Source organism: Myxocyprinus asiaticus, chromosome 9 (assembly GCF_019703515.2).
Source record: "Myxocyprinus asiaticus isolate MX2 ecotype Aquarium Trade chromosome 9, UBuf_Myxa_2, whole genome shotgun sequence".
Lineage (NCBI taxonomy): Eukaryota > Metazoa > Chordata > Actinopteri > Cypriniformes > Catostomidae > Myxocyprinus > Myxocyprinus asiaticus.
This window is the reverse complement of record NC_059352.1, coordinates 5,649,251-5,671,129: the sequence shown is the minus strand read 5'-3', so window position 1 is coordinate 5,671,129 and position 21,879 is coordinate 5,649,251. Positions and strand designations below refer to the sequence as shown.

Genomic DNA, 21,879 nt, shown 5'->3' with positions numbered 1-21,879 from the left:
TGGCCCAGTCACTGTGGGATTCTTCTATTACCCCCATATCTAGCATGGCCTTTAATTCTTCCTGAACCACTTCATTTTTTTTTTTTTGTTCTCAGGTTATCGGTAGGGACGACTACGTACCACTACCCCTGGGGTTGTTTCGATATTGCGCTCTATGAGATTCGTATGGCCGGGAAGAGGTGAGAACATGTCGGAGAATTCTCCTTGCAACCTGGCAACCTCCGTGACTTGTGACGGTGAGAAGTGGTCTCCGCAAGTGACCAGGGTGACTCAATCGGTGGCTTTTAAGTTCACCTCCTCCCTCTCCCGACCACCATCGCCAAAGTCATGGGGACTGCCTCTCTCCACGGTTTTAGGAGATTGAGGTGGTAAATCTGATGTGCTCCACCTCTATCTGTTCGTTTAACTCCCTGTCTGACCTCAAAGAGCCCTTGCCGCTTGCTGAGTAATTTAGAGCTCGATGTGAGGAGCAATACAAGGACTTTATCTCCCAGTGTAAATTCCCGTAGCCGAGTACCCCTATTATACAACGGGCTCTGATGTTCATGAGCCTGGAGCAAATTCTCCCGTGTTAATTGCCCCAGTGTGTGGAGTTTTGCTCTCAGGTCGAGAACATATTGAATTTAGTTTTTACTGTTTGAAGGTCCCTCCTCCCAATTTTCCCGTAGGACATCGAGCATGCTGCGTGGTTGACGCCCAAACAATAATTCAAATGGAGGCAACTCCGTGCAGGCTTGCGGGACCTTTTGTACTGCAAATAATAAGGGCTCGAGCCACTTGTCCCAATTTCGAGCGTCTTCATGTACAAACTTACGAATCATATTCTTTAGGGTCTGATTAAATCGTTCGACCAAGCCGTCAGTTTGGGGTAGGTAAACACTGGTCCGAATTGATTTAATTCCCAATAATTCGTACAGTTTTCATAGTGTAAGTGACATAAACGTAGTGCTCTGATCAGTGAGGATTTATTTCAGAATCACACTCGGCATATTATTCTAAAGAGTGCCTCCGACACACTTCGCGCTGAAATGTTGCAGAATCACTGCTTCCAGATATCGCGTTGCTTAGTCCACCAGAACTAACACAAAGCGATGCCCGTGTGCCGTCCACCCCAATGGCACAACGAGGTCCATTCCAATTCTTTCGAAGGGGACCTCGATCAATGGAAGGGGGCGCAATGGCAGATTTGGGGTGCCCGCCGGATTCACCAGCTGACATTCACGGCATGCCGCACACCACCTGCGAACATCCCAGCGAATGTCTGGCCAATAGAAATGGGCCATCAGACGGTTTAGTGTTTTGTCCTGTCCTAAGTGACCCGCCATCAGATTATGATGAACTGTCTGGAATAGCATTTCCCGACGGCTCTTCGGTATTAACAATTGGGTTGTATCCTCCTTTGTCGGAGTGTCCTGCGTCACTCAATACAACCGATCCTTGATAATTTAAAAGTACAGATATGCGAGTGCAATGTCTGGCCGGAGGCATTGTCCATTAATCACATTCACTTGGTCAAAGGTGTGTGCCTAAGGGTCTCGTCTCGAATCTGCTCCAGAGGGAAATGCCCTGCAGGGAATCCTCTAAGGGCTGGGGAAGCCGAGACTTCCCCCTCCCTTATGTCATCCTGTTGCAGAGCTGACATAGACAGCCCCGGGTCTGCCTGCCCAGCCAGCGAATCGCAAACCACACACCGAGACACTGTGTTACAGTACCCATCCACACATATTCCCCTTAATAAAGTGGTAAATGCCAGCCAATTCGTACCCAAGATTAGTGGATGGATGAGGCGGGAACTTATCGCAGCCTCAACACTGTTTTGTTCCCGAAATTGGATAATGACCATCACTACAGGGTAATTCTCTATATCCCTGTGCACACACCTTACCTTCACCCGCCGGCCTGTATCCAAAGCCTCGGATTGAACCAAGCTTTGGTGAATGGAGGTTTGATTACAACCTGAATCTGCCAAGGCTTGGTATGTACCCCCCTTAATACTCACAGGTATCTGGTATGCTCCTGCTTGATCGGGGGCGGCCTGTGGTGTGTCGGGGATCCAGACCAATGCCTCCACCTCCATCGCAGGGCATCGGTCCTGGAAGTGCCCAGGTTCCCCACAGCTCCAGCAGACCAGCCCAGACTTCACGCCCACACCCATGGCAGCAGATTTACCAGCTTGTGGGGAGAGGGTTAGGGCAAACCGGCGGGTTGAACGGTCCACAGGGCCGGGTAACTGGTTTTGGGGACATAATTCTCTGTTTCCAGGGAATAGGAACAGGATGAGGGGAAGGAGAGGGGGAGGGAGGAGAGAGAGAGAGAGAAGAAGAGAGCTTGCCAGCCTCCCAATACACTGCCATATGGTCCTCAGCCAGCTGGATCGCCCCATCCAGCGACGCCGTTTGGTGGCACTGAACCCACTCCGCTGTCTCTTTCGGTAGCTGGGCGATGAACTGCTCCATTACCACCAGATTGAGTACTCCTTGACATCACGATCTTCAGCCAGCAGCCACCTTCGACAGCTGTAATGGAACTGTAGAGCGAATGCGAACGGGCGGCCGAGCATCAGCGTCGCCATTGTTGCTCTGGGCTTCAGCCAAACCGTTACAGGATGGCTTTCTTCAGATCTTCGTAAACCAGGAGGTTGGCCACAGGAAGTTATTGGGCCGTGAGTTGGGCTTTCCCAGACAACAGCGGCAGAAGGCAGGCCGCCCACTGTGTGCTCGGTCACTTCCATGCTTCGGCTGTCCGCTCAAAGAGCTCGATAAAAGCCTCTGGGTCGTCCCGAGGTCCCATCATGGTCAGAATTATGTGTGGCACAGCCATGGGTGGGTACGGGGTCACGGCTGAAGACCCCTCCTGGTCTACCAAGCTCCGTAACGGTCCTCTGCTTAAGCCTGGCAGAGCGCCTGGAACCGCTGCTCCTGTTCCATACGCAGCTCAAACAGAGACTGATGTTGGGCTTGGTGGATGCTGGCAAGGGTCTTGAACACTTTGGGCAGCGGCGAGGACTCCATGACGGCATTTTCTTCCTTCTAATCCTGGGTTTCGGCACAACTGTGATAGATATCTTGCTCACTTTGTGAAGGAGGAAGTGGGAGCCAGATAAACAATCCAGCATGAGACTTTATTTCACACACTTTTCAGCTTAACACAAATGGTTCTGCTTTTCAGCAACAAATGTGCTCAGGCACACACACAGCTTTGTGGGGTCTGGACTGCCCTTTTATCCCTCTCCAGCTCTCACTGCAACACAAAACAGCTGTTAGATGTGATTTCACACAGATGTCAATCCTTACCGTTCTTTCTCTCCCGGCCTCACTCTCCACAGACGTCGCTTGGCCACGCCCACATCACCACAAATGTTATTAACTTTTAAAATGTGCTTCCTGCCAGCAGCTCACATGAAGAGTTATGCCATTTCAAATAGCATCAGAGCCCTGGATGGAAGCTAAGTTAAAAACATTTTAATTATCGACTTGTTTCTTACATAAACCTATCGTTTCACTTCAGAATACATTCATTGATCGACTGGAGTCTTTTATGGATGGATTTATGGATGTGGATTACTTTTATGCTGCCTAAATATTACTTTTTGACCGTCAAAGTGCTGGCACCCATGTACTTCTATTATAAGTACCTGACTGAGCTCTATCTTCTTCTAAAAATCTTCATTTGTGTTTTACTGAAGAAAGACAGTCATACACATTAGGGTAAGTGAATAATTTTCCTTTTTGGGTGAACTATTCCTTTGTCAAAAATATTCACATTTACTATTACTATTTGAACAAACACCCAACCTTACTGGTACAGTAAGCATTAAACTTAGGCTTAGTAACTCATCCTACACCATTTGTAATATGGACATGAATGATACCCCTATTTTCCTCAGAAAATGTAACAATCTACAGTATTTTGAATACTTTATGCAAACGACAGAAGAAGCATACATACTAGTTCTGATGTATTGACTGATAATTCATTCTAATTCCTTAACCTGATTTCACTGTCAGCTATGACCAAGCGATTGGAAGTTCTGGAGAACCAGTTGCTCACGAGAAAATGAAACAGCACTTCATACAAGCCCTTTAAGGAGGAAGGGACCCGTTTGGTGAGAAGGGTCCTTCAATAAAACCAAAGTCGTAAAGGTGTAGACACCTAAGACATGAGGCCAGCAGACCATGTTCTGTGCCATTTTCGACATGGCTGACATTGTTCCCTATTTATACATGATCTGTATTGTATGGTTTATTGAGAGGTATGTATTTATGGTAAATTTTATAATAGCATTTATACACTAAAAAGGGAAATGAAGTCTTATGGTTGTACCACTCAGAAATATTGTTATCTCCATAATATTTGCATTGTTTTTGGCTTTGCACAACTGCAGACTTGTACACAAAATGTAAACATGCTTAAAACTGGGACCTTTGCCATTTGATTGTTGCAGTTAAATGCTAAATAAAATACATTTAAATTATGTACAAATATTATATTACTAAATAACAATTAGCTACACATTATACTGTTGTACAAATTGTCTTAGTTTACAGACAAAACACTGATACCTACAGCAAAGTGATCCACTAGTAATATTACCAAAGCTGTTGCTCATCAATATTGTGCCTGAATATTTGAAATAGTCAGAAAAATATGTCTGATATTTGTTAATTGTTCGACTGGACTGCAAAACAGATCTGGATATCAAAAACCGCTTAAATGTTTTGTTCACGTTAAAGATAGATAGGCAAAATTGAGGAAATGGTGATATGTTAAAGTTCCCCTTAAGATTGCAGTTTTTTTTACTATTGAAGTGTAATTTACACATGTAGAATCCAGTTAAGAATACCTCAAAGTACTCTGGCCTCAGGATCTTTGTTTTATAGACATCATTTTAAGGCTCTTGTATGTGAATTCTTGTACTTTTGGATATTTCCTAATAACATGCTTTTTTTAAAAACATTCAGTGTGTCTCTGTATTTTTTTACATTGTGAAAAAACTATGCTGCAGTTGTTCTGAAAATGTTATATATAAAATATGTGCCCCCAGAAAGTATTTGTACTCTTTAGGAAACTTCTGAACTTAAAAAGGTATTAATGTCATACATTAGACAGCAAAATATCAACCAAAGTGGCATCTGCCAACAAATGTTTCACATAGGGCTGTCGATTTAATGCGTTAATTTAGTGTGATTAATTATTTAAAAAATAATGCTTTTAGCACAATATATCTTGCAATTAATCGTGCCCCCTGACTCATATGTAAATTACCAAAATACTTTAATAAAAGTACATGTTTTCCAACCATCTGACCCATATAATCTTCAAGTATATGTAAGTTCATGTTTTTACAAGCTGCGTCAGTAGGGGGCAGTCAGCGTGCCTCAACAAACCTCACAAGCAGCACAGCCACAGAATGAGAGCCGGTCACACAGGACGCATTTTTGACAGCTGGATAAAGCAGCACAACAGAATGCATGGATCTCAAAAGTCAGTTTTCAACTACTTTTTAATTTGACACAGCAGCCGGAAAAATCCAATGAGACACCCCGAAAGTGTCCGTCTGACACACATGTACATTTCGTTAATGTTAATGAATGAAAATCAATTACTATATTAAATTAACAATAATAAACTGTAAGTGGTGAACAACTTGAAACTCAAACAAAAGCTACAAGACGCATCAAAGCTTTATTTATACAAAGTTTGATTTTTTTACTGACTAACCGTTTTAATGCAAACTCTAAAATGTCAACATCGGAGAAAAATTACTTGAAATCATTTGAGATGTGAAAACATGAAACATTCAGGCTCTGTTTTGTATGAATTTGTCAATTGTTTAATTTACTGTTACGTATTAATAATATCTTGTATAGAAGATACTGTATATGGTGCATCCCATACCCCACACTTCTGCACTATCCTTTGTCATTTTGAAGTAAGTAGTGCGAGTAGTATGTTAACACTGAAAATGCAACAAAAAGAAGTGTACTACGAGTACCCAGATGATGCACTTCAACCTTCAAAACGGAGTGTGGAATGTTTAACACTTTATGCACTCACTGCTCGTGGCTTGCCGTATGTAGCGGAAGGGGCGGAGTTACCTGGATGTGTTGCTGGTCTGACAAAACAATTGTAAATAATGGAAAATGTAGCAACTAGCGAAAACTTCAATTAAGACAGAACCTTACAAATGTGAGTTGAATGCTTCACCACCACCCCACGTTGTGTAAATATGTACGTTGTTTGAGATACAAGTGTTGACCTGAGGTCGGCTAACACGTTAAAGCTAGTAGCAACACGTCGAATGCATTTGAAACGTCACCGTCAGCTGTTAAACTGCAAATGCTTCTGTGTTGTAAAAAAAACTTGTATATGTATACACTACATGGTTGAGTGCATAGAGTACATTGTAAGTGCATAGTTTATAGTGTGTCATTTTTTAGTGGGACACAGATTCAAGTTAATATAACTTCACATTGTAGATCATGGAATATTTCAGACCTTACTTTTATGTATGAAAAGTAAACTAAATATAAACACTCTGTGTGAATACAGTTAAAGGATTAGTTGTTATAACCATATACAACTCTCTTTTTCTTAACACAAATGGAGATATTGTGAAAAAAAAAATGTTTGCTCAGTGATGTTATTCAATGGCAGTTTATGGTGACTACATCTTCAAGCTTCAAAAGAATGCAAAAATATAATTCAGAAGTCTAATAAATTATTCCATGAGACTCATGATTTTTATGAAAGCATACGATAAGTTTTGGTGAGAAACAAATGGAAATCTAATGTATTATTTAGTGAAAACTTTCACTGACCATTGATCTCCTATGCGCATTCATGATAAGGCACAAGAGCAACAGTTCACGCAGCCTCACGACATTGGGGCGTTCAAGCTAAAACTCGTTTATCTAAAAACAGGTCTGCCACAGTGATAATGACAACAGAACACAACACAGCTGCACATAAAACAGAGAACAGAACTTACTAAACATGTCTGAAGAGTTTGTAGTTTGTAGGCAAAATGCATTTCATTGCATCATTTCATTGGCTGGGTGTAGAAATGCATCAATTCTTTGAATTTCTCCCATTGTGTTAAGACAAAGAAAGAAAGTCATAAAGGGTTATAACAACACAGGGGTGAGCAAACATTGACTGAATGTTTATTTTTGGGTGAACTGCTCTCTTGGCGAGAACTGATGTGATTGTCAGTGTGGATGATACATGGAGTACTTTAACATACTATCACGGTTTATGCAGTAAACGTAATGTCGATCTATAGAGAAATGCTCTGTGATTATATTGAAACACGCTTCACCTTTACAAGCTGTTTTTTATTCTGTGTTGCTGACAGAACTAGACATGCGTGCAAGTAGCAGTGCACCCTCTAGTGGTGGGTGACTGTATAGACAGTCTTTTTTTTTTCTCTATCTGCTGGCAAGATTACTAAACGCATTTGTGCTGAAATTGATTAAAAGGCGATCGATAAGCTTAATCGATCAAATTATTAACCATGTATAATTGATTATTCATTAACATTCCTAGCTCAGACGGAACGCAAGAACTCGTTATGTGAGAACTGGACAGATTGATGAAATGTGTGTGTGTGTGTGTATATATATATATATATATATAATTTGTGGTAGCTGTTTTATAGAAGCAATAATGCACTCAAGGCTGTTCCTTTTTGTGAATATATTCACAATATAGCATGGCCTCTCGTAACTTATTGCTTAAATAGTGTGTGTGTGTGTGTGAATTTTTTGCTTGTGAAATCACGTTTGTGCTATCTGTCTTTAATATAAATATCAGTTTGATATTTTGTCATATAATTCAAAGGCATTCCGAAATTTTTAATTATGGCTTCAGTGTCACATTTGGGGGGCCACTGTATATCAAATACATGCTTAATGTACTGGAATATGTCATACATGCACAATCTATATTCAACCTCTCAAACTTTCTTGAACATACTAATTGATCAACATTTACATCAGGCTGTCATCTGCCACCACATAATTAACATTTCAAAACAGATCTCTCCTGATGCCAATAGACCTTTAAACATCTCTCAGAAAGTATCTTATCATTTTCTTTGAACTTTCTGCATCTCTCCAAAGACATCCTAATAGCTCCCTGTGATACTGTCTTCTCAACAACAAGTGTTCCTGGCAGGGTTGACCTTTGCCTGCAGATTTCAGGGACAACCCAGGGGCCCGAGAGACTCTAGTCTCTCATGTTATCACTCTCCCTCGCTCTAGACTCGGTGGAGGTTGTGAAATGTCAGCGAGTCCCACTAGCCGCTAGTCCAATACTCAAGACATTGAAAAAAACAATGTCTGTTTGTCTCAACAAAGACATCTTTTGTGAGTAATTACCTTTTTTGTTGACACAAACCCATGCTGAGGAAAAGGGCAGGATATTCCAGTGAGGCTAATGATTTATTTACAGATGTGTGACATAAAGATGACGAAAATTACCAGCCTTATTGCACTGGTCACTTTGATGGTCTTATAGTCTACTACTGTATATCCAGGGTTTTCAAAAAGGTCCACAAAGGTCCTGCAGGGTGTGTGTGGACTGATTTAAAAAGCTGAAATTTCTTTAAAAACTATAAAATATTCAATATGTTTCTAAATATTTTAAATGATCTATATTTCTTTTATAGCATTATGAAATATATGGTCAAAAGAAACAACCTCTTTAAGATAATCTTTCGGTTGCTTCTAGAGTATAAAATACAGTTGCGATGAAACGTATAGAAATATCTTCAAAAATATACTTACGTATTTTTAATACATTTCTTAATGTTCTAAATATTAAGGATAATGTGTTCTACAGCTTTATGAAATTGAAATGCTCTAAAGAAACAACCTTTTATACAATCTTTAATTGATTCGGTTGCTTTCTTTAGAGCACGAAACAATCATTACTGTAAATGAAAATATCTAAATATAAGACATCGCACAAAAATGTAAAGGTTGTTAACTCAGAAATAAGGTCAACACTATTTTCGCATAATGTAATAATGTTTGCGTATTTTTGAAATAAATATTATATTGTTACCAAGAAAATACAGCATTTTTATTTTGGGGGACCCTGGGTTAGAACTATATGAATCACAAATATGATTTTGGATAAAGCTAATCAAACCGAGTAATACTGTCAAAATGATTAAAACACATACAAGGCAGAAATGCATACATATCTTGAAAATAATGGCATGTATGATAAGAGTCATGTTGTTTTTGCATATAATACAGAGATAACAAAGTAGCAGCGATGTAGCTATGATTAAATACTTCATGGCGAAATCCCAGCATTTTATTTTCATGACTTTTCATATGGTCAGTGAGTCAGTTTGTATAATTGAGTAGCAGGCTTTCTCAGGCCTCACTGAATCTGTGGTGACGATAGAAGTCTGGATGTGTTAATAGACCTGGTTGCAGTGTTCAGTCCTTTTTTATCAGGTTCTATAAGGGGCTGTTCACACCAAACTTTGTTTTTCCATTGTTTTTCTGTGTAAACATGCGCTAGATGGACATCTTTAACTGTTGTGCCTCATCTCACATTTTTTTCACTTGAACGGCATGTTTTGTAGATGCCATGTCAAGTTAAAAAGAACTCCAAATTTTGAAAATGCATCTTCGCCTGCGTTCTGTAATATTTGTTGTGCTGTGTCTAGTTTTTTTTTTTTTTAGCTCAAAGACATGTTCCATCTGATTAGCCCCTACAAATGGTGAAAAGCTATTGTATACAACAGATTATTGTCGTTGGGATAGCCACACGCCCAGAAATAGTACTGCAACTTACTAGTCTGAAAACCACATCTGGAAAATGATATTGAAAGTTTACAGGTTGTATGGAGACCATCTCATTTATCTCAATGGTAATTGCTCGGCTGGCACATGACTGACCCCCTTGAAGTACATGATTTGAAATCTGCCATTGTCACATCCACACAAATACATTTTCGGTTGAATAAGCATGGATGAGATTTTACTCCTCTCATCCACACTGGGTCGGCATTTTCCTTAACTGAAAATGGAGACATTTGGAAAAGCTCACTAGTACTGCATACTTTGGAAAGCATTGACATGACATTAGGAAACGGAAAACAGAGTTTCAACCCAAAATGTATTAGTTTCGACGTGGCCTCGGTTCCAAAAACATTTTTTTTTTTTTTTTTTTTTTTTTTTTAAGCCAATAACCTGAGCCCTAAATACCATGTGACTAATTCTGGAGATGCAGGACTACGTCCCAACACCACCAAAACATGCCCAGTTCCAAACCCTTCTCTAGCGACTATCTAGCCAGGGAAAAGTTAATTTCACACTCATTTCACCACTCTCAAAAAAATCAGTCACTAGTAAAACATCTACTACTATCTACTAAAATAATTGATTTTGTCAAAATGCTCGGCTACATTTGAATGCCATTTTCAATGGAGAAAGGTGCTTTTTGACAGCATAAAGGCTGATTAATACTTCTGGGTCGAATCTATGCCGTAGGCTTCACCTAGCTACTACGTTGGTTACTATGTAGCCTGACGTGCACCTCTTCAAAATGTAACTGCGCATAACGTCAATGCAGACCACAACAGCTGTGATTGGTGCACTTTGTAAATAGAGACTACCCCTCAGGATGATAACAACGATATCTGACATAGCATCATATTTTACCTAGATTACTTTAATATCTATGCATCATATCACATTGTATTTGGACACGGGACCATTAAAGCAATTGCTGTTTTTGTGTTGTGTTTCATGAAGTGACGAGCGAAACGCGACAAAAGATATCTGTTTGCAGCTTATAAACTCTAAAAGCTTTTTTTCTCAGGGCTTTTACTTAATATTAATTTGACATTTGAGTGAAATAATGTGTTGTATTCTACTCGCGAACTTTCCAATCTGCACGATGATTTGACCGTATGTTTGACAGTATTGTGAAGAGTAAATAATCATATTTCATGTAAAGTTATGTAAAGTGAACACTTTTAATTTGTCAGCAAATTAAAAAGCGCCTGATAAGAGTTATATTGCCTGTATGCATTGTAATGTCTTTCAAACGACACCTGTTTAGTGTTCGCCAAGCGAGAAGTTATTAATTAATTTGATGATTTCTTTTTCAGCACTGAACGTCAAAAGTATGCCAAAATATTTATTTGTTATTATTTAAGCGACTCATCAGCAAGCATTGTGTATTTTGTTTATTTTTTAATTTATTTAACATGTATAATAAATAATATGTACCTAAATTTCAACGTGTTCATGTAGTTTTTAATGCTACACAAATTTAATAAATACTTAATAAAAGAAACCACAAATTACATTGCTTTTGTTTATTTAAGAATGTATAATTGGGGGGCCTGGTAGCTCAGCGAGTAAAGACACTGACTACCACCCCAGGAGTCACGAGTTCGAATCCAGGGCATGCTGAGTGACTCCAGCCAGGTCTCCTAAGCAACCAAATTGGCCTGGTTGCTAGGGAGGGTAAAGTCACATGGGGTAACCTCCTTGTGGTTGCTATAATGTGTGGTTCTCGCTCTTGGTGGGGCACATGGTGACTTGTGCGTGGATGCTGGGTTGAATAGCGTGGGCCTCCACATGCGCTATGTCTCTGCGGTAACGCGCTCAACAAGCTGCGCGGATTGACAGTCTCAGACGCGGAGGCAACTGAGATTCATCCTCCGCCACCTGGATTGAGGCGAGTCACTACACCACCACAAGGATTTAGAGCGCAGTGGGAATTGGGCATTCCAAATTGGGGAGAAAAGGGGAGAAAAAAATTAATAAATGTATAATTAGCATTTTGACTGTGTTCTTGCAGAACGACGCAGACACCAACGCAGAACTATAAATGCAAACCAACGCGTTGGCCACTACCCGGAGCCTACGCCGTAGGTTCGACGCAGAAGCATAAATCAGCCTTAAGGCATGGTTATAGCTTCTACAAGCAGGGGTTAGCTGGGCCATGCTAACTAGCTAAACCTTAACAAGGCTGACCTGAAACACTTCAAACTATTGCTCTAGAGGAAGTATTAGGTTTAATTTTTTGATGTCACAGAAGGTATGTCCAATGTCTTTCATCATGCTCAGTTTTTAAGGTTATTTATTTATTATTCCCAAGACTCAAATCACATGGTATAAAAGTAGATGTCAGACTCTGAGGTTACTAGAGCAGTTGCTTCACATCAGTCTGGAAGGCAGTAAAGATATTGTAAAGACGACCAAACTTCAATTTATTTTAATCTTTGATCAATTAGATATAACTTTGCTGATGTAAAGAGTTTGTAGAATGAAATACATTTTCATATCATAATTTGATGAGACTAAAACAATATTTTGCTCACAGTTTTTTCCATGGTAAATCTGGTAAATTGCATTTCTGCTGTTGTTTATGCATTTATTTAATCCTGTTCATAACAGGCTGTTATTTTGCATATTATTGCATATTGGAGTTCATGCTAATATAACTGCATTTCAGGTTTGATGTTAAAGACATTTTGTTCCGTGTGTACGATTAATAATGGGCGAAACATGAGCAGAACAAATTCATGTTGATCTCAATGGGACAATTTACTCAAACACATTTGTTCTGCTTGTGTTACACAAATAAGGCCCAATATTTCTATTGTGATGGGTCACCACACAATCTGGATCTTTAAGCTAAATCTGTTGAAAACCAATGGTCTTCACATGCTTGTTTTCAAACATCTTGATGCACAATGTTTAACTTTCCATCTTCTCTCATTTTGTTTCAGAAAGCAACTACAAAACTCAAAAAGATGAACATTTCACTAGACGGTAACATCACACAAAGCAAGATCTTGCGGGACACTTTCAGCTCAGCGGTGGCTAAGAATGTGATCGTGGTCGGTTTGTGGATCTCCATCAACTATATGAACAGCACGCTTGTCCACACCTTCATCAAGCATGAAATATTCACTGGAAACCCTCGCTACATACTCTTTATCCACATGGTGCTAAACGACATGATCCAACTGACTGTTGCAGTCGTCCTCCACGTCTTAAGCTACATTGTGTTCACTATTAATGTCTCTTTCTGCTGTGTTCTAATAATGATCGCCATATTCACAACACTCAACACGCCATTGAACCTTGCGACCATGGCTATAGAGCGCTACATTGCTATCTGCAACCCTTTGCGACACACTCAGATTTGTACTGTACGCAAAACGTACATCCTTATCAGTCTACTATGGGTTTTGAGTGCCATTCAAGTTCTACCAGACTTGTTTATTCTTTTAGCAACACAACCTTTAAGTTTTTTCCACACCAATGTCTTCTGCTACAGAGATTACCTGTTCAATAACCCATATGTGATAGAAAAGAGAAACATAGTGTACATTATCTACCTGTCTTTTGTGTGGTTCACAATAGCCTATACATATTTGAAGATCCTGTTTGTTGCAAAGGCCGTAAACTCTGAAGCTCGCAAAGCTCAGAGTACCATCATCCTACATGGAATTCAGCTTCTGATGTGCATGCTTACATTTGTTGGGCCGTTCCTTGACAGGCTGCTCCCGTCTATCTTTCCAATGTTTATTCTGGAGATGAGATTTGTGAGTTATTTAATAATCCAAATTATACCCAGGTTTATTAGTCCTATTGTGTATGGGATGAGGGATCAAACCTTTTGTAATTATGTGAAAAGATATTTACTGTGCACAATGTTCAAGGTGAGAAGTAAAATCAACACTCTCCAAACTAATAGGAATTTGGCAAATGTTTCCAATAAATTCATATGAAATCAACTGCATGTTTTACACTGCGAACCAAATTATTATATGGGAAAAACTAACTTTTTATGTAATATTTGTGAATGAATCTGATTTGTGGACATATATTAAATGTAATATAATGAAAAAGTGAATGAACAACAGAGTGAAAAATAGAGAGATCACTGTGATTTAGAAAAATATATCATTTACATGGAATAAAACCAGAAACAAAACCACAAGCATTGGCACATAATATTCAAGTACCCATATGTTTAGTGATGATCACCAAGAATGTGTCTTTATATTACGTTCACAGACAAGACAGCACAAAATTTGTTCTATAGCATCAGGCCCAGCTCCAGCAAAATTGGCATGTTTTTGGACATGGTACCAGCAACACCATGTTTTTTTGTACACGTACCATGCTAACACCATGACGTTCTTTGAAGTTCTGTGTAAATACCATTGTATGTAGTATCTACAGTATTATCATATGACACAATCTCTGTTCCATGGTTTCAATGCAGTACTGTTCCCCCTTCCAAGCATCATGGGTTTTTAAACCGATTTTAGGATTACCAAAAAGAGCTAATGATCGTTAGCATGATTTGCTAATATCATGCTTTAAAAACTATAAAGGCAAAATACTGATCAATCATTTTCAACAGTTCAAGAAAACCTTAGTTTTAATGTGTATTTACCTGATTCATTTGAAATTTGTTAAAAATTTATTGTATTTAGTAGAATTCAAATAGCAAAATTTATAAACCTTTAAAGACAGACCTACCGTGAGCTCTCCGGTATTAATCAGTGTTAAATGCTTCTATTGAAGCTATCAGACCACATTATAGCGCTATTCAGGCTGTAGTCCAAAAACCCAGAAGAGAATTCGCCATGGGTTCCCTCTGGATTTTTCTATGGGTTTTAATAACGAGGGTTTTCAACTTATGAGTAAGATAAGGTCTGTGGTAAACATTACTTGACGGTACGTGGACGTTTTGTTCTACAACAGAAATGAAACAATTTAATACCTCAAACGTGAATTTTGAAGCCGTATTAAATTGTATACTTAAACAAACAAAAAAACACGTCGTCTTCAAAATTCGCATTTTAGGTATGAAAGTGTGTAATTTATGTTGTAGAACAAAACATCCACGTATCGTCAAGTAATGTTTTAGTGTTGACTGAAAAATCTCTATGCCAAAAACAGAGGGCTTCACTTTTATGTATTCAGTCAACAGAGCATGAATTAATGTGTTATTAACTCGTATCATAATAATAATAGCATAGCTAAGAATATTTCTGTTTTTATGATGGCTTTGTGTCGTAATTTTGTTTAATCAGTGATAACCCTTACCAAAATTCTAAAGTTCTGGCAAACTGAACAAGATGACACAGTTCACGCACAACCGTCTCTTATCACACAACCCCGCCATGAAACACACTGCGCACCGGTGCGCCCCAACAACAATCAGCTCACCTGGTTACCCCCCACCTGAGAGTGATTAAGAGAGAGTGAGAGAAAGAGAAAAAGACAACACACACAAACAATACGGTCGAGAAGGCCATCACAATGGGGGACACGGAAAAGAGCGCGAGGTGTGGAAAAACCGCAGACGCTAAACGACACTGATAACAGTCACAACGAACACTTATCATAACATTCAAAATGACACATTCCAGCGCCGGATCGCCAGTCAAAACACAAAAAGATGAAATAGAAACTCCAACTCAAGAACTGGAGATGTGAGAGTTTAGGCAGTTTGACATGAATAAACCCCTACACAATATCAAAATCAATGATAATATACTTAAATTTATATTTGATACATTTGGATACTTATGCTGGGGTGGCAGATGGGGTGGCAATGCTTTTTCTTAGGGTGGCATTTGCCACACCATGCCATCCCGGTAGATCCGCCCCTGCCACAAAGCTCCTTTGCATGCGAAAATAATTTGCAGCAAATTTGCCATGAACCCTCGATGTTTGTAAGGGTATAACTAGCTTCGTTATTAGCAATAGTGTACCCAAACCTAGCTAGATTTTAACATAAAGGCTAATTTTATTCTATATTATCTTTAAGAAATATTTAGAGGAGCTAGCTAGTGCTAGCTAATCTGTCAAATAAAACACAACAGTTTGCTGGCTTTCTGCCAGCACGTACTGGGCATGTGCTTCAGTGTTTGTAAACAATGGGATTGGTCTATTCCAAACAGAGAATCAAGGGGGCCTGGGTAGCTCAGTGGTAAAATACGCTGGCTACCACCCCTGGAGTTCGTTAGTTTGAATCCCAGGGTGTGCTGAGTGACTCCAGCCAGGTCTCCTAAGTAACCAAATTGGCCCTTTTGCTAGGGAGGGTAGATTCACATGGGGTAAGCGCCTCGTGGTCACTATAATGTGGTTCGTTCTCGGTGCGGCGCATGGTGAGTTGAGCGTGGATGCCGCGGAGAATAGTGTGAAGTCTCCACATGCGCTACGTCTCCGCGGTAACACGCTCAACAAGCCACGTGATAAGATGCGCAGATTGACGGTCTCAGACACGGAGGCAACTGAGATTCATTCTCCGCTGCTCAGATTGAGGCAAGTCACTACGCCACCATGAGGACTTAGAGCACATTGGGAATTGGACATTACAAATTGGGGAGAAAATGGGAGAAAAAAAAAAAATAATAATAATTTTTTATAAATACTTCCAGAACCAAGACAGCTAAAAAACTGGGCAAGCACCATTGGTAAATGCTCTAAAACTAGGCTTGTTCCATTTAAAATGGAAAAGATTCAGATTTGTTTTTTTTTTTTTTTTTTTTTACAATAAATTGCAAAACAAATCACATAATGAAATCATGACAAAATGTTGTAGATCTTATTCAAATACAAAAGTTTGGACAGACCATTCAAAATCCTGATCTTGTCAGAAAAATCTGACAGTGTTTTTTTTTTCTTTTTGCCCCTGTGACATCACTAGCGTCACTTTCACCTATCAGAGTGTGCGAGCATTTAAAGAGTTGCATTTAAACAGTGGCAAGTGCTAGACGGCGGTGAGTGTTGTGGTCTGACTTATTCTTATTTCTGTTCATTCATTCTCTACTTAATATACACGTTATGCTGGATAGTGCTGACATCTTGATTTGAAAATGTTACAGCTGCTCAATAACAGTGTTTATTGCTTTACAGGATGCAACCGTTTTACTGGGGTGTATTTATTGGTACAATAGTGCAGAGTGATTTCATTTATGATGAACAAAGAATGTGTTTCTGGTGTGTCCACTTTCATGTGTGTATGATATGCATATCTTTATATGCTACTTATTTTCATATGGTTGTTTTAGGATCAAAACTAGTGTCATCAAATAACATTAAACTGATAATATTCACCTGCATCATCAGGAAAGAAAAACTTATACTTGTGCTACAGAACATGGTAGTGTTGATGTTGGTTATTGTTTCTTGATTATTACTGCTTTTAACCTTGCCTTTGTATTATGAACATCTATAAAAATGATTCATAATAATTTCCCAAAGATTTTACAACTGCACAATGTTATTTAAGTATATGTATCTTATAATAATGGTATACTGACATACAAATTTCTTCTTTTTTCTTTCTTTTTTAAAAACAAAATTGTGATATGATTATTAAAGGAATATTCTGGGTTCAGTACAAGTTAAGCTCAATCAACAGCTTTTGGCATACTGTTGTTTACCACCAAAAGAAATTTCAACTTGTCCCTCCTTTTCTTTAAAAAAACCCCAAAATTTAAGTTACAGTGAGGCACTTCAAATGGAAGTGAATGGGGCCAAATTTTGGAGTGTTTAAAGGCAGAAATGTGAAGTTTATAATTTTATAAAAGCACTTATTTGAGCTGTAATGTTAATATCGTCATTTTTACAGTCCTTTTAGGGTTTGTTGACACTACATCGTCATGGCAAAATGGGATATAACTTTACACAGAAAAGGTTAGTAAGTGATTTTATCACACTAAAATCAAGTTTTCATGTGTATTGTTTATGTCTTGTGGCTATACTTTTGAAATAGTGAGTATTTTAATGTTGACTGATTGGCCCCCATTCACTTCCATTGTAAGTGCCTCAATGCAACCCAGATTTTTGCTTTTTTTAAAGAAAAGGAGGGACAAGTTGAAATTTCTTTTGGTGGTAAACAACAGTATGCCAAATGCTGTCGAAATATATATATACTGTATATATATATATATTATACCACAATTGCTGTCGATTGAGATTAACTTGTATTGAACCTGGAATATTCCTTTAATCATGCTTTACTTCTTAAGAATTTTGATCCTTTAAATGGACACTTGACGCATTTCTGCCTTAATTTAGCAGCATAAATCTACCAAACTTTTTTATATTTAAAATGTTTTAATTAATGTACATTTTAAACATTATCTGTGTTATATTTCTCTGCCATTAATTTAAAAAACTAGTCACACTACTGTGATGGGGTTTCTAATATAGCTGCTGAGAGATCGAGTAAATTTTTCGTAATCCAGCTCTCTTTTTTGCCTCTTTTGTAAAGTCATGGAAACATAATAGTGGAGTTTTTCTTTTACTGCTGGTGCAAATGGGAACGCAAAATAATATTTGCTGCTGTCTCCCATTAGTTTAGTTCTGCATTCCAAACCTGTATATGCAGTGTGCAAGGTTCTTTAAACACATGTAACTCCACAGATTTCCAAATATTTACCTATATTAAATGTTACAATAAAATTGAAGTTGTCAGCCTTAATTATACAAAACCCTAAAAAAATGACAATAAAGGAAAGCCTCTTTTTCATTGCTAAAGTCAAAGTCTTTTATTTTCCATTTAAAGTGACAGGCAATTTCATCATGAATTCACATCTGTTCTTATTTTAAATTTTGTACAGATTCAAGCCCTGAGCTATGAATTCAACCGGAGGCCAACAGCTCCTTGTGAGAGACACATATGCCACGGCCTTTGTCAAGAACTTCATCGTGGTCATGGTGTGGTTCCTCCTCAGCTACATCAATGGCAGTGTGGTGGCCACTTTCTTCAAGCACAACATATTCAACGAGGACCCTCGCTATATTCTTTTCATACACATGGTTATTAATGACGCAGTGCAGCTTACTGTTACCATTGCTCTGTTTGTGGTTAGTTACACCTTGTACACTATCAGCGTAGGGGTGTGTTGTTTCTTCATCCTTGTGGCTGTGTTCACCACCCGTAGCACACCTGTGAATCTGGCCGGCATGGCCATTGAACGCTACATCGCCATTTGCTATCCCCTTCGCCATGCCCAGATCTGCACCGCACAGCGCACTTACATGCTCATAGGGGCCATTTGGTTTGTCTCTGTGGTGCCTGACATCACTGACCTTTTCGTGACCTTAGCCACACAACCTACAAGTTTCTTCCAAAGCGCTGTGTTTTGTCTCAGAACAAATGTCTTCAAAGACCCAGTTTTGCTCTATAAACGGCAGGCATTCGACGGAATTTACTTTTCGCTGGTCTTCCTTACGCTGCTGTACACATATCTCCAGATTGTATTTGCAGCCCGGGTGCTCTCCACCGAAAGAACGTCCACCAAACGGGCGACCAACACCATTTTGCTTCATGGGGTGCAGTTACTTTTGTGTATGCTCTCGTATGTGTCTCCCAGCGTGGAGGCCGTACTGCTTATCATCTTCCCGGGACGTGAACTCGAAATTCGTTTCTCTAACTATCTAATTGTCTATATCCTCCCACGCTTTTTGAGTCCAACCATATATGGTGTTCGGGATAAAAAGTTCCGGAAGTATCTGAAAAAATATTTTGTGTGTGATTGCCACAGACTAGATATCAGAGTATAGTGTAAAGATGAAGAAGACTAATTGGCTCATTTGTTAACCACTATTATAATGTGCCAAGGGTTTGGAATCATAATCTTACATTTAATAAATGAAGTGATGTTCCTGTTTTAGCCAATTATTTGTTTTAAATGCCTGTATTGTTTAAGGACTCACATAAAATTCAGAAATGTTTCACTCCTGAAAAGATTTTGGAAAATGATCAGCTTTTTAAAGGGATAGTTCACCCAAAAATGTCATTCCATCCCAGATGTGTATGACTTTCTTTCTTCTGAGCACATACAACATTTTTTAGAAGAATATCTCAGCTCTGTAGGTCCTTTCAATGCAAGTCAACAGGGTTCAAAACTTTAACGGTCCAAAAAGCATATAAAGGCAGCATAAAAGTAATCCGTAATACTCCAGTGGTTAAATCTATATCTTTAGAAGCGATTTGATGAGAAACAGATCAAGTCCTTTTTACTATAAATTTCCATTTTCACTTTCACACATTCTTCCTTGTTTGTTTTTTGGCGATTCACATTCTTTGTGCATATCGCCACCTATTGGGCAGTGGGGAGAATTTATGGTAAAAAAGGACTCAAATATTGATCTGTTTCTTAGGGTGTGTTCACACTTGGCATGTTTGGTTTGATTAAAACGAACTCTGGTGCGATTGCTCTGTTAGTGCGGTTCATTTGAACAAGTGTGAACGCTGTTACCCGGACCTTGGTGCGCACCAAACAAGCAGACCGAGACCGCCTGAATAGAGGGTCTCGGTCCGCTTCCAAACGAACTCTGGTGCGGTTCGATTGATATATGAACGCAACATGGACCAAAGACATCTAAACGGACCAAAAACAGGAAGTAGTTTGCCTAATACTGACCTGAAGCATACCTGGTTCTTCTCATCATAGGAGCTATGTTGCCCATTACAGTTCGGTATAGGTGTCGGAACCGCCGTCAGCCGTCCCTGCAACATATCTTCATTTATGTGTGCAACGGAGGAATTCCTGGCGCTGTTTTGACTCCTTTACATATTTTATTAGCTCTTGGTTTGTTCTCAGCTGGTAAAAATACCATCATATATACATATATAAATATAACGAGCGCATTTCGCCCAGCAGCCAGCATTGTTTTGGATGATCGGCAAGTTCTGTTGCAAAATATACGTCATAAAAGCTGTCCAATCAGGTTGTGGATTTTTCCTGATGCCTTTGGTCTTGTATTGTTAGGTTTGGTGTTAAAAATGCCAGTGTGAACGCTAAGTGAATCAGGACTAAATGTATCATTTTCTTTTTTGGTCCGGACCAAGAGAACCGAACTACAAGTATGAACACACCCTTAGTCACACCTATTATATCGCTTCTGAAGATATTAATTTAACCACTGGAGTTGTATGAATTATTTTTATTCTGCCTTTATATGCTTTTTTGAGCAACAAAGTTTTGGTCACCATTCACTTGCATTGTATGGACCTATACAGCTGAGATATTCTTCTAAAAATCTCCATTTTTGTTAGTAGAAGAAAGAAAGTCAGGTACATCTGAGATGGGATGAGGGTGAGTAAATGATGAGAGATTTTTCATTTTTGAGTGAACTATCCCTTTAAAATACACTTTTGTTTTAAAATTTGGGGAAGTTTGTTTTGAGAAAACTGGTTTTATCATCTAAAAATGGAATAAAAGTTATAATGTAATATTAATTTCCCCAATAAACACACTGAGAGAAAACTGAACAACGATGAAAAGATTTACCCTATTTATTTCCTTTCTATTTACTTTTCTTATGCCTATTCTGTATAATTCATCAGTGCACGTTATTCCATTTTTTTAAACAATGTTTTGGTAATCTTTTATCATAATGTCATAACTTGCTCTGCCTCTGAAACAGAGGTCACAAAGGTCCCGCAGGCTATTGGTTAATGTTAACCAATAGCCATATAGTTATTTAAGCATTGCCATTGGCTGCTATTGTAGGAAATGAAGCCTTGCTGACATCTTGCCAAAAGTTAATGCAGTAAACAAAAATAAATAAAGTTTATGGCAATACATTTACAAAAGTGTAACTAAGGAAATAGGAATGGTGTTTCATGTAGACTAATTTGAAATGTACATTCATGTTGTTCAAAACATCAATGTCCTTCCTCTCTTTTATAGATCACATTTAGGAAATTAGAGCCTAATGCGAAATATGTTAATGGCCTTTACAATGAATTGACACTCTACATTAAAATAAGCCATATAGTAAACTTTTTTAAAGCAATAATTGGGATTTATGTTGATAAATGCATTTAAAATGTGTTTTTTTATTATTATTA

The 21,879-nt window shown here is 38.7% G+C and overlaps 3 protein-coding genes across 18 annotated transcripts in view; all 3 read left to right on the top strand.

Annotated features, from left to right (window-relative positions):
• LOC127446287 (matrilin-4-like) overlaps positions 1–4,956 on the top strand; it is a 37,621-nt gene extending 32,665 nt beyond the window's left edge. For all 16 annotated transcript variants that reach the window (XM_051707067.1, XM_051707069.1, XM_051707070.1 and 13 more), the window contains one exon: positions 4,002–4,956. In XM_051707067.1, the coding sequence (XP_051563027.1) occupies positions 4,002–4,060 (59 nt within the window). In that variant the 3' untranslated portion in view covers positions 4,061–4,956. The remainder of the gene's footprint in view (positions 1–4,001) is intronic.
• Positions 4,957–6,149: 1,193 nt separating this feature from the next.
• LOC127446395 (odorant receptor 131-2-like) lies at positions 6,150–13,777 on the top strand. Its single transcript, XM_051707302.1, has 2 exons — positions 6,150–6,189; positions 12,770–13,777. Exon 2 carries the CDS (start codon positions 12,794–12,796, stop codon positions 13,775–13,777), a length of 984 nt encoding a protein of 327 aa, XP_051563262.1. The 5' UTR covers positions 6,150–6,189; positions 12,770–12,793.
• A 2,994-nt stretch (positions 13,778–16,771) lies between these two features.
• LOC127446394 (odorant receptor 131-2-like) lies at positions 16,772–19,583 on the top strand. The gene is made up of 2 exons (XM_051707301.1): positions 16,772–16,789; positions 18,638–19,583. Exon 2 carries the CDS (start codon positions 18,654–18,656, stop codon positions 19,581–19,583), a length of 930 nt encoding a protein of 309 aa, XP_051563261.1. The 5' UTR covers positions 16,772–16,789; positions 18,638–18,653.
• The last annotated feature ends 2,296 nt before the right edge of the window (positions 19,584–21,879 follow it).